At 42.0% G+C, this 13,434-nt stretch overlaps 1 protein-coding gene across 7 annotated transcripts in view; it reads right to left on the bottom strand.

Annotated features, from left to right (window-relative positions):
* The window catches only part of ATP2C1 (ATPase secretory pathway Ca2+ transporting 1), an 87,269-nt gene that overhangs the window by 7,887 nt on the left and 65,948 nt on the right, over positions 1-13,434 (bottom strand). For all 7 annotated transcript variants that reach the window (XM_032237090.1, XM_032237091.1, XM_032237094.1 and 4 more), the window contains 4 exons: positions 11,497-11,594; positions 2,998-3,048; positions 1,803-1,969; positions 208-276 (listed from right to left, as the gene is read on the bottom strand). In XM_032237090.1, the coding sequence (XP_032092981.1) occupies positions 208-276; positions 1,803-1,969; positions 2,998-3,048; positions 11,497-11,594 (385 nt within the window). The remainder of the gene's footprint in view (positions 1-207; positions 277-1,802; positions 1,970-2,997; positions 3,049-11,496; positions 11,595-13,434) is intronic.

Below are 13,434 nucleotides of genomic sequence, written 5' to 3'. Positions count from 1 at the left end.
TGAACTATCAGCTGCAGATATGACAGTGAATCTATTACTTAGAATCATTATTAAGAAATATTGCAGTTAGGGCTGAAGAGCAAAAAGCATGCACGAGAAGCAATACCAAATTCAGTTTATTTTAAAACCAGTCATGCAAACATCTATGTAAATGATCCTGCAAACAAAATTTATAAGAAATATCTGACACTGTGCTTTCAAACTTACGTGCTAAGTTGAAATCTAACAAAATTTTTAATATTATTATAAATTCCTTTACCCTCTTCAATAGCAAACCTGAAATACAAAAAGAAAGATAGAATGCTTAAAGAAAATGAAAAGGGAAAAAGTAAAGAATTGGACATCATCCTGAAAACTCAATGCTTATGACCATTTAATTTAATTTACATTCAGTGTTATCTAAATTACTTTAAAAATTAATTTAATCTCTTTCAGCTTCTGTATATAAAATTAATCAAAATTAGAAGGAATGTGGTAGCACCGTAAACAACTAACAACTTTTATTAAAAGGCCTAACACTTTGCCTGATTTTCATGAGATTCATGACTTTTTCATCAGCTGGACCCAAAGAAAATGATTTTTCATTCAAATACATCAAGACTTTAACAATTTCAGCCCCATCATCAACCTTAACTTTTACTTGTATAATAAAATTTTACAACATAAATATAATATAGGAATGCTACAGATTGGCATGCATATATACATGCTCCTAGCTTACATCAAGAACACCCACAACCATATTTGTTTAGAACCAAACTCTATGCTACTATACTAGAATTGCTCAACTAAGGAATTAATCCAGTATTATTATTTTTTAATTAACCCATTCAGTGGGTTACTGTATCTACCCAATGAAATCAATAGTAAAATCAATTAAGTCAAACTGATTCCAAAGAAAGGCAGATCACAAAAATCAAACATCACCACAGCTTGTCATCTATAGTTCACAATTTAGGTCTCTCAATTAAGAAGTTATAACCAAAACTAGATAATGACAATGCACTTTCTGAAATACTAGGTTCATACTTGTAAACAGATAACCAACCAACCTGAAGCAAATTTTCACAAGAAACAAGCAACAGAATAATGATGCTACAATGGAAATTTTGAATTTGAAGCCCTTAGTTTGCACCTGGTAATAACTCAAAGCATAGCCATGAGTCTGCTGGCATTACATAGTATATTCCTCCATTTTTGTTTCTTGTAGGCCCTTTGTAAAGCGACCTCAGCAACAAACTCTCACATTTGCGTCCACATTTATATCAATAACTACATGATAGCCCCCCAACTTTATTCACTACATTAAAACTATTTTCAAATCCTTTTCATATTTTGTGAGATATTCCATTTTCTACCAGCAATGCTGCTTTGATTCTATATAGGACAAATAGGCTACACCTTGCACAAAATAAATTAATTGATACAAGTTTGCAAATAGGGCACCACAATGGGAAAGTTCGGAGGCAGCAGCCTGCCTGTGCAAGCTGCTTGCCTGCACAGAGTACCAACTTGTCTCTCCACCAAAATGGTGCCCATTTATCTACTGACATAGGACATGCTTTCAAACTGCTAATGGGAAGGATCTGAGGCAAATGGTGGGAATTCATCCCGGCATACAGTGTTAGTGCTTGAACTTGAACTGCTGGAGCAGACCATCTCCAGCATGATTAAGCCACTGAGCCACTGCATCTCTTTGAATAGGATTATTCTATGGAATGCCAATTACTTTCTACACAAATGACACCATACAAATAATAAAATTATATTACATCCAGAATGATCCTATAATTCAAACGTACATTATTGTTTGAAAGTCATCATCCACCAGGATCATATCAGCAGCTTCTTTACAAACATCAGTGCCGGTCTGCCCCATTGCAACTCCAATATCTGCAGCTTTTAGTGCTACCGCATCATTCACTCCATCTCCTGTCATAGCAACTACTTCACCATTATTTTGAAGTGACTAAGAGAAAAAAAAATGTCAAAATATTTTTCTAGTCTAAGATTTTATAATGAACATATGCATTTAAACATTGCCTACCTCCTTTTATGAAGGTGAAGATTTCATGAACTCTAATATGCACATCTATATACTAGTAAAACCCATGTGTCCTTTTGTTTGTAAACTCAACTCAACTCAGCCAAGTCAACTGGGTTAATTTGGAAAGTATTATTAAACCAGAGTACCTTATATAGACTTAACTCATAGAATGCTGGGACCAATGATTCCTGTGAGAATGAAATTTGGGGAAATTATGACCACTTCTACGCCACTGGATTGCTAACTCTTCATTACTGTTGCCATGTTAGTCAGCAGCATGCTTCTTATTTCCAGTGCTCATTGACAACTTCCCAAAAGTTAACGGAGAAGCCAGAAAGAACTGTAAAGTTGATTGCTATTGCAAACCCTCCATGGCACTTTCCCACTAGCAAAGCCTTTGCATTGGGAAGCTGGCAGAGAAAGTCAGCAATGAGGAAAACAGCAGGTAAGGTCATCTAGCAGCAACTACTTACCTGCAAGAAAAGAAAGGAAAGGAGAGGAGAAAGAACAGGAGGGGAGGAGAAAGAGAAATGGAAGGGAAGGAGAAGGGAAAAGAAAGATTTTTGATGCTTCCTGAAACCCCCCCACTGGGAAACTCAATGAGGGAGATTAAAGATGCTTCTGATTATTTTGCCTGACTATGATCATTCTGTTTCTCGTTTAGGTAAAGAAATATATCTGAAACAATAACCCAACAAATCATGGGTTATCTCGTATGAGATAAATGTATGTTATTGAAAGTTATTTAATCTTGTTTTTTGAAATTAATTGTATAAATACTGACTGGCTGAAATCAATGTTTCAAAGAAAACATTTTAATTTTAATTATCCCAGACTATTTTTAATGTTGTCCTGTAGCCTAAATTGCAGCATTCTCTTGAAGAGCTCTAAAGAATTTCAGCTGGTTGTTTTTGAATTAAAGAATGCTTGTTTTGAAAGTAGATACATACCTTAACAATTTTCAGTTTATGTCTGGGGCTGGCTCTGTAGAAGACTGCTACCTAAGAGGTGGAAGCATTAACATTTCAATTATTGTAAAAGTTAGGCTTTACAATGTTAATCTACATTCATATGGCCTACCTTTCTCATTCTCATCACATCTCCTACTATGATTCTAATGGGGAAAAAAAATTAAATGCTCCAAAACTATGACGACACTATTTCCATTTTAAGTAAATACAATGCTCTCAGTAGGAAATAAAAATAACTCCATATAAGAAGACAACATTTTTAAGAGTTAAGCGATCCTGTATACATTATCTAAACAGTTTCTGGGAAAAGAGCAGTCTTGAGACATAAATTGTGTTTATAAATATTTACAAAAATTATATAATAATAGCATTTACATCCATACCATGTTTCCCTGAAAATAAGACATGCCCTGCTAATAAGCCCAATTGGGCTTTTCAGAGCATGCGCCATAATAAGCCCGCCCCCCAAAATAAGCCCACCCCAACTATTTAAGTGCATGTGCAACTGGTCACCACCATTACCACTGTACCACCTATCGGTACAACTTTCAGGGCAAAAAGAGGGCCTGCCGCAAAAAGAGCTGCAGGCCAAGCAAAGTGCTTCACACCCCATTTCCTCCTGTGCAAAGAGCCCACCGCAAAAAAAGAGGCAGGCCAGCAATGTGATCACCCCCTCCTGCCTGTTCCCTCTCACGCAAAAAAATACCGGCCATCCCAATGGTAAAGGAGCCTGCCTGGTTCCCTTCCCCATCACCCCTTTAGTGAGGGGTGACAGGTGGGGAGGAGAGAAGTGAGGAACCAGACTGACAGCTCCGCTGCGTTCCTCACCCTTCCTTCCATTGAAGCCCCTTGTAAAAAAAACCTCGTGAGTTGAACTCATGAGGTTTTTTACAAGGGGATTCACTGGACAAAAGGGCGAGGAACATGACTGACCTGGAAAGGTAAGAGGCACACCTCGTGGCCCAACACCACCCACCTCGCCCCAATGGTAAAGGCAGCCTGCCTGATTCACTTCCCCACTGCCCCTCTAGCGAGGGGTGGCAGGTGGGGGGGGAGACGCGAGGCGTGCCTTTTGCCTGTTCAGCCCCGCTGCATTCCTTGCCCATTCATTCAGTGAGACCTCTTGTTAAAAAAACCTCACAAGTTGAACTCATGAGGTTTTTTTTTACAAGGACGAAAGGGCAAGGAATGCAGTGGAACTGTCAGTCTCCCGTAGCACTAGGACACGCGTCTTGCTTCTCTCCCCACTGCTACCCCTCACTAAAGGGACGTCGGGGAAGGGAAGCAACCAGGCTCACCATTATCATTGGGGCTTGGTGGGAGGTGTTCTTTTTGCACGAGAGGGAATGGGGTGCGAGGTGGCTGGCCTGCCACCTCCCACCCCACTCCCAATGTAACAGCTGCCGGGCTTCTTCCCTTCCTCGACATCCCTTTAGTGAGGGATAAGGGAAATGCAAAGGATTTATTAGATTTTCCAGCTCGAACCTGAGGCAACTGGAAACTTGACACAAAACACTTTCTCCCTCCGTGCCTCTCTCTTTATCCCTTCCCTTCCTTCAATTGGTTGGCAGCTAACTGTCTCTTGAGCCTAAAAGGCCGGGGTGAAGAGTATCTCTCCTAAAGGCCCGTGAGAAAGGACTGGGGACTAAATACTGAATTCGATTCCTATGTTTCCTGGAGTCCAAGATTTCCTTAATCTCAAAATGTTGCTCTCCCTCAATGAGAAGAGGGGCAGGGGGTACAGGTAGAGGCGCACGAAAAGAAGAAGTGTCCTCAGGTTTCAAGAGGCTCACATGAAACACAGGATAAATCTGGTTAGGATGCTTTGGTAATTCCAATCGTACAGAAGTGGAGTAATGATTTTCACAATAGGAAATGGACCAACGTACTTTGGCCCCAATTTCTTTGACTTCTGGGTGGTTTGGAGAAACTTGGTGGATAAAAATACTTGATCTCCTACTCTGTACTCCCTTTGCTTCACTCTCTTTTTGTCGGCCTGTTTCTTGTGCGCCCGGTGAGCAGCTTCTAATGCTTTGCGGGTCATGGGCCAAATTTGCTGGAACTGGTCACTCCACTCGGAGAGAGAAAAAAATTGCGTTTTTTCTTGGGGTAATTCTGGAATAGGTACAAAGTCCTGTCCAAACACAATCCTAAAAGGGGTGAAACCGGTACTGCTGTGCAGAGTTGTTGTATGCCACCTCAGCATGTGGTAACAGCTCAGCCCAATTATCCTGCTGATAATTGATGAAACACCAGAGATACTGTTCCAAAACAGAATTATTCCATTCACAAGCACCGTTAGTCTGAGGATGGTGGGCGGAGCTTAGCCCCTCGGCGGAGCCAATTAACTTTAGAAATTCCTTCCAGAAGAGGGAGGTGAATTGGACCCCCTATCCGAAATTATGCATTCCGGTACTCCGTGCAAACGGTATACATGCGAAATAAACAACTTAGCTAACGATTTAGCTGATGGGATCTTGGAACAGGGCACAAAATGAACTTGTTTAGAAAACAGGTCTGTAATGACCCAAATCACGGTATTCCCTAGACTCTCTGGTAATCTGACAATGAAATCCATTGGTATCTCCTTCTACGGGGCCTCAGGATGGGCCACACCTTGGAGAAGGCCTTGGGGTTTTCCTGGTGGGCACTTCGCGGCAGCACATATGAGACAACTGGCCATGTAGCACTCAATGTCTTTTTTCAATGAAGGCCACAAAAATTGCCTCTTAACTAGATGTAGAGTTTTTAGAAAACCAAAATGGCCTGCCATTCGGGAATCATGGGTCCACTGAAGAACAAAAGTTTTCAGGCTTGCAGGGACATACAATTTAGCCCCTACCCAAGCCAGTCCATCCTTCATAGTACATTCATTCGAGTGTTCCTTGAATCAGTCATCGGACTCAAGGCCTTCCTTGAGTTTGCAGATGAGGTCTGTTGTGACCTCCAAATTCGAATTGCTTTGGCTTCTGGTAACCACCGGGGCAGCAAGACTTTTCGTTGGGATGACTAGGTGAACCCTGCTCAGCTTCAAACTGTTGTATTGTGGAAGTCTGGATAAAGCATCAGCCATGAAGTTCTTCCCTCCTGGGATGTACTTGAGGGTGAAGTTGAACCGATTGAAATGTTGCGCCCACCGCATTTGTTTAGAAGATAGGTTTCAAGGGGGCTTCAACGCCTCCAAATTTTTATGATCAGTCCATACTTCAAAAGGGTATTTAGCCCCTTCAAGGAAATATCGCCAGGTTATCAAAGCCCACCTGACAGCAAAAGCTTCTTTTTCCCATATAGCCCACCGTCTCTCTGTCTCTGTTAGTTTGTGAGAGGTGTAAGCACAAGGCTGCAAGTTCCCATCAGCGTTAATTTGAAATAATACTGCTCCCACCGCCACATCACTGGCATCAGCTTGAATGATAAATGGTGCATCCATATTTGGGTGTTTCAAAATGGGTTCAGCTGCAAAGAGTTGCTTCAGTTTTTTGAACGCAGCTTGACATTCCATAGTCCAATTCAATGGGTTACCCAGTCTGGGCTTGGCCTCCCCTTTCGACTTTAGGAGATTTGTAATGGGTAGAGCAATGCTGTCGAATGAAGGAATAAATTGACGATAAAAATTCGCAAACCCCCAAAAACTTTGTAATTGTTTGTGGGTGCGAGGGGGTGCCCACTCAGTGACAGCCTGGACTTTTGCTGGGTCCATCTCGATGCCGCTGTGGGAGATGCGATAGCCCAGGTAATCAATTTTTCATGATGAAATTCACATTTAGATAATTTGGCATATAGTTCTGCTGCCAGAGTTGATCGTACCAATGTCACATGTTCTTCACGTGTTTCCATGTAAATAAAGATGTCATCAAGGTAGACTATCATGCCTTTGTACAGGTGATGATGCAAAACCTTATTTATTAATTGCATGAAAACCGTTGGTACCCCCTTTAGGCCAAATGGGTGTACTTGGAATTGGAAACAAGCAAGTGGGCAGTTGAAAGCAGTTTTCCATTCATCTCCCTCTTTAATTCTGACTCTGTAATAGGCCTCTCTTAGGTCCAATTTTGTGAAGATCTTTCCTTTACCCAATTGGGCCAACATGTTTTTCATCAGAGGGAGGGGGTAAACATTTTGTACGCATACAGCATTAAGATTTTTGTAATTAACACAGAGACGAAAGGAGCCATCTTTTTTTTTCTCTGAATAACACTGGAGGGGCCACTCGTGGCCTAGCAGGTTCAATAAACCCCCTTTGTAAATTTTTGTCAATAAACTTCCATAATTCTTCCATTTTGCAGGGGGTCATTGAGTAAATTTGGGGTTTTGGAAGTTTTATCCCCGAGAGAATATCAATGCTGCAATCTGTTGCGTGGTGAGAAGGCAATTTATCAGAAGATTTTTCACTGAAAACATCCCTTAGGTCCCAATATTCTTTTGGGATTTTCTCCTCCCCCTCAATTTTTTCCTGTACTGCAGCTGCTACGTTAGATTCAGTGTTAGCAATACTGGGAACCCTTCCTTCTCCCTCAGGGGTTGTAGCTGTTCGGATGCGCAACCACCCTTTCTTTCAATTGATGTGTGGGTTCCATTTACGTAACCAGGGTAAACCCAGTATGAGAGGCCAGTCCATTCCTGGTGCGACAATGAAACTTATTGTCTCCTGGTGATTTTGCATCCACATGTCTATTGGTTCAGTCACAAAATGAGCAGGGCTCCCCCCAGTTATCAACCCATCCAACTGGCAAAAAGCAATGGGGACTTTCTAAGTTCTCAGTTTCATGCCCAGTTTTTCCACCATTTCAGGGCTAACGATGCAATATGTGCAACCCGAATCTAAAAGGGCCAGCATTTTTGCTTGGGCTCCAGTAGAGGGCACTTTAAGTTTTACTGGGATGGTCGTGGGGCCCAATTGGGAACTTACCAGACGTCCGTCGTCAGATTCAGTTTCACTTTCCTCCGATGAGGAGGATGGTTCCTCTTCTCCTGGAGTGGGAGGGAATTGTGCAGCAGGCTCCACCCCTTTCGTGGCTGTATCCCTTCTTTTCCCAGGCTGTTTATCTGGCTTTCTCTTCCCCCTGGCAGGGGGGTTTGGCCCCATCTTGGTGCAGCTGTTTATCTGGCTTTCTCTTCCCCCTGGCAGGGGGGTTTGGCCCCATCTTGGTGCGGCAGTTTGCTGCTCAGTGCCCCTCCTTCCCACAACGGAAACAGGTGATTGCTTGCAGACCAACTTTTTCCTCCTTTTGGAGCTCCTTGGCGGGTGGGGGTGGGAGGGGTAGCCTTCTCTTTCTCACTATCCTCACGGTACTGGTCTCTGGCTAAATCAATTTCCACGTCCGCTGCCAATTCATACCAGCATTGCAAGCTGCTGGGGGGGAGGTGTTTACACAGTTCTGGTATATATCTTTGTTTAAACCGTCCATGAAGCTGTCCATCAGATCCTCTTCGGAAACACCCCCCCCCCCGCATATAAACAGAAAAATTAACGAAACTCTTGTATATATTCAGCAACTGGACTTTTTCCCTGGGTAAGGGTTTTCATTCTGGTTCTAGCCTTCCGCTCTGTGAGCGGATCATCAAAGCGTTTCAACAGGGCGGCCATAAATCTATTATAGTCTCTCAGTAGTGGAGAGTCATTGTTATACAGGGCAACCATCCAAGCTGCTGCCTTGTTCTCCAGTGTCATGGTAACAACTCTTAACTTGGCTTCTTCTGTGGGGAGGTCCTCCCCGAACTGTTGCATAAAATTCCAGACCTGAACCAGAAAAAATCCCAAATTTCACACCAAGCGGAGGAACTTTAGCCATCCGGTATCTGCGGGGGGGCCTTCCCCCTCTTGGAAGGGCTCTCGTGGCTGCTGCTGTTGGGGCCAGGGCTTCTCCAACCTGATGAGCTCCACTGTCTGTCCCCAACACACACACCCTGAGCAGATCCTCTGCAGGGCCTCTGCAGTTCTCTCCTTTGTTTCTCGGAGATCAGCTTCTCTTTCAGGACCGCTCTCACGTAAGCGTTGCCTCTCCCAAGCCTCTTCAAAGATTTTCATAAGGACATCATAAGGGACATAATAAGGTTCTCCTAATCAGCATCTTGCCAAGCAGCTGCTGGTAATCGATATCACCTTGTGGTAACTCCAGCCGGAATTTCCTCAGGGTCATACTTTTGTCCCACTCCCAACGACCACCTGGGGTGGACGGATCACTCTTCCAAGTTTAGTCCAGCCATGCGCTCCGGTTCCAAAGGGAACGAGGATGCAGCCGCTCCCATGTCATCCTCTTGGTCGCTGCCTGGGTGGGACATTCTTTTGAAAGTTGGGTTTTTTTACACTCCCCTTGGAAGGTGTTAGTTCCGGAAACTGTGATCTTGCTTAATGTCAAGCCAGCCTCCCTCAGAAACCAAGAAAGAAACCACTTAACTCCATTTTGCAGAATTAAGAGTACTTTTACTGGTTATGAGATAGCAGCTAAGCAAAGCAAGATCTGAAGCAAAAGCACACGTAACCATAGATATCAATACATGACCCAACTCCTTCCCCCTGGTAACCCCATCCCATAGTCCAGTGGTTCTCAAATTTGGCAGAGCTGGCTGGAGAATTCTGGGAGTTGAAGTCCACAAGTCTTAAAGTTGCCAAGTTTGGGAACCACTGCCATAGTCCAATCCGCACAAGTCAGGTGTCATGTGGGTTCCATCTTCAAAAAGCATCATCAGGTTGGTATGCCGGACAGTTGGCCTTGGCGGGCACATTCACTATCTCCAGCATGCGCAGTAGATGGTGAGAGCAAAACTCCTTTTTAACAATCACTCCTGTACTTAAGACTTCCCTTCCTAAATACCATGCCTCCCCTTCCCCATTTCAATGCAGCCGAAAGCAAGTAGCGAAGCAGAGGCTGACAGTTGCATTCCTCGCCAGGGACGCCCCTGGTTAAAAAAAAACAAAAAAAAAACCTTCTCACAACTTTAAGAAGTTTGATAGAACTCCCAAGAAATTTTTTTTTTACCAGCGGTTTCCCTGGACACAATGGCGAGGAACGCGACGGAGCTGGAAAGGTAAAAGGCACACCACGCTTCTCACCTGCCCCAGAAAATAATAAGCCCTCCCCTATAATAAACCGAAGACCATATTTCGTGGGGCCAAAAAAATAACACCCTGTCTTATTTTCGTGGAAACACGGTAGTAGTATAAACAAATAAACAGAGGAAGGACAAAATCACTTTTTTTCTGAGAAATGATATGAAGCAGTAGTTGTATGGCAGGGGTGTCAAACTCAAGACCTGAGGGCTGCATCCAGCCTGCGAAGTGGCCAGATTCTGCTCACAGGCCCATCCAGAGCCAGCCTGCGTCTCTTTGGCCCAGTCTATCCAAGTCCCTTTGGCCTGATCTACCTAATGTGAAGAGGAAACATCAGGCCAGCATCGCTTCGGCCTGGTCTACCCAAGAGGGAACATTGGGCCAGGATGGCTTCAGCCCAGTGGTGGGTTCCGGATCCCGGTGCAACCAGTACGATGCAACGGGGCCCGGCATCCACCACATGAACATACGCAGACACGCTCAGCACAGATGCGTACTTACCATCTGTGACACTCTGCGACAGCTCCACAACGCTCCAGCTGCTTGGTGGAACGTCACACAAGCACCGTATGCTCCGTGTGTGTGTGTGTGTGGAAGCCCCGAAGAGCTCAAATATAGGTAAGGATGGTGGGCGGGCGGGTGGGCCCTCCAGACTGGAACAGTAGCCGGTGCTCCCAGCAGGCACCAGTACACCCGTATCGGGACATACTGGTCGTAGCCCACCACTGCTTCAGCCCATTCTACCCAGTGCAAAGAGGAAACGTGTCAGTAGTTTGGAGAGTGGCATCAAGATGGCCATGCCCACCCAGCTGGCTGGCCATGCCAGATGGCCATGCCTGCCTGCCCCCCTCCCCCCGAGGTCAACCACAACCGTGATCAGCCCTATTGTATGGGATGTATTATGCCAGTCAAAAAGCAAAAATAAAAAACCCTCTTAAATCACTTACTGAAATATAAAAAATAATTTCTCAAGATAAAAATGAACAGGAACATCTGGGTAAAGAAAGAATATTTTATAGTTGCACAATTTTGCCAAATGTGACTTTCTTTTTAAAGAATATTGTGTTGCATTACTGAAACAAATATTGAAAGAGAACATACAACTATATTTATTTGTTCATAACTAACAAAAATCGGAAGCTATAAGTGAGAAAATTATTGTCTAGCTTTTTAATTAATAAATACATTAATATGTATAAGCATTAGATATACATAGATATAGATATATAGATATACACACATACATATACAAATGCAACATTATATATATATATATGTTGCATTTGTGTATATGTGTGTGTGTGTGTGTGTATAATGCTTATACATATTAATGTATTTATTAATTAAAAAGCTAGACAATAATTTTCTCACTTATAGTTTCTGATTCTCTATCCTCTAAGATCACTGCCCCTCAATTTATAATTAACCTTAGGTGCTATTTGTGAAAGTTGTTGTATATCCAATGCATCCACTTCTTCACCCGAGATTGATTGAGAACTTTTAGAATACACTCCCAAGCGACTGGCTAGAAAAAGGAAAGAAAATAAAATTACTAAGCAAATAAAGGACCCAATGGACTTGGATTCAGTGGAATTGCTAAATTCTCAGTAATCATTTTGTTATCTAGTCATATGTGTAAAGACATGGAAAATATATATTCTACTACATACTAACACTTAGGTGCATTATCTATGTGTGTTTGCGTGCATACACATGGATGCGCGCGCACACACACACAATAAATTTCCTTTCAGTATATTGTTAGAAAAGCTTGAGAGTTTAAGAAATATTTATAGTTCCACATTGTCTTTTGAAATAATGCTAGCAAATGCATTTATTCTTGTAGTAGGACAAAAAGCAATAATGAAATATAATACTTCCGTTTGCAAGTATAAAATTAAATTATTAAAGAAGTTATTATGAAAACCTGCTTGTACAATTGATTGGTCTTTTAAGAAACTCAACTAGGCCTATAGCCTTTTCTGTCTGCAAGTATCTTGTAGCTTCAGAAATATTAAAAACACAGTTTCTTCTTAATAACTTTCCTGAGATATCGGAGATAAAAAATCTACAGGTGGTCCTTAAACTCTTATTGGTACAAGATAAAAGCAATGTGTAATAGGAGGACATCGTTCTTATGAATTAGGTGCCTATAAATCATCTGCTATTTCAGATATGTTGGATTAATTTCCAGTACAAGGCAAACCAACATCCACACTTTTCTCTGTTCTATGAATGTGGGATATTACAGCCAAAAATGCAAGCTTCCAAAATTCTCTTTGGAATAAAGAGTAATCTGGAGATTGCCCATGTATATTCTATACATTAGATTTTAATGCAAAAAATGACAATTTTATGGCTGTTCGTGATCAACTGGGAATCATGGGTTCCATTATACTCTGAGAAAGAAATTAAGCCTTTCATGGAGTCATCTTTTTAAACACTTTGGAATTTTACTTTTTAGACTGCTTTTTTAAGCTTGAAAAACTTTCAGAACTGCAAGTCTACCAACCACTGGACAATTTTCCTTTCAATACATTAAAAAAGAAATAACATTTTCTTCAGTTTTGTAAAATCTTTATTTTTTGCAATATATAACAAAGGGTGATTTAAAAGTTGGTTAGGGGAAGATTATAAATTTGACTTCTTCCTGAAACTAATTTAAAGACTTTGGAAATCAATTAAAAATATCCTCCCATGAGTGATGCATTAGCAGATTTCAAGATTAATAGACAATTATATAATTTATAAATTATATAAAAATAGAAAATCAAACAGAACTGACAAATGAAATGAGTTTTAAGATTGAAAAGGAAGTAAAATATGTTGGTGTCAGTATAATAAATATGAATAATGTTATTTCAAAATACCTATATTAAAACTTGAAATGAAGTTTAAAACTGGAAGAAATTTCAAGTAGCATTGTTTAGGAGAATTTCTGTGATAAAAATAAATTGTCTAGAAAGGGGGTATCAAACTCAAGGTCCGCGGGCCAGATTTGGCTCATGGGGTGCTTATATCTGGCCTGCAGGGCCAGCCTGGAAATAACAAGGACTGCCCAGTGGTACCTCGGTTGCCTCTACAGTAGTCTGGCAGCCAAAAATGGGTTGTGGGGCATTTTTGGATGCCAGACTGCAGCCTAAAGAAGTCTGGCAGCTGAAAACGGGCCACGGAGGAACTTTTTCAACCTCTATGGCCTCCTACAGCATTCTGGTGGCTGCAAACGGGCTACAAGGGGGGGGGGTGTTGGATCATTTTTGGCCCCCACAACTACCTACAACAGTCTGGCGGACCAAAAACAGGCTGCAGGAGGGCACGTTTTATATGTTTCTTTCTCAGCCTGTGCACTCTATCTTCCTTCTTGC

The sequence above is a fragment of the Thamnophis elegans genome, chromosome Z (genome assembly GCF_009769535.1).
Source record: "Thamnophis elegans isolate rThaEle1 chromosome Z, rThaEle1.pri, whole genome shotgun sequence".
In the NCBI taxonomy this organism is placed as follows: domain Eukaryota; kingdom Metazoa; phylum Chordata; class Lepidosauria; order Squamata; family Colubridae; genus Thamnophis; species Thamnophis elegans.
The sequence above is the reverse complement of the archived record's forward strand: the minus strand, read 5'-3'. Positions and strand labels throughout refer to the sequence as shown.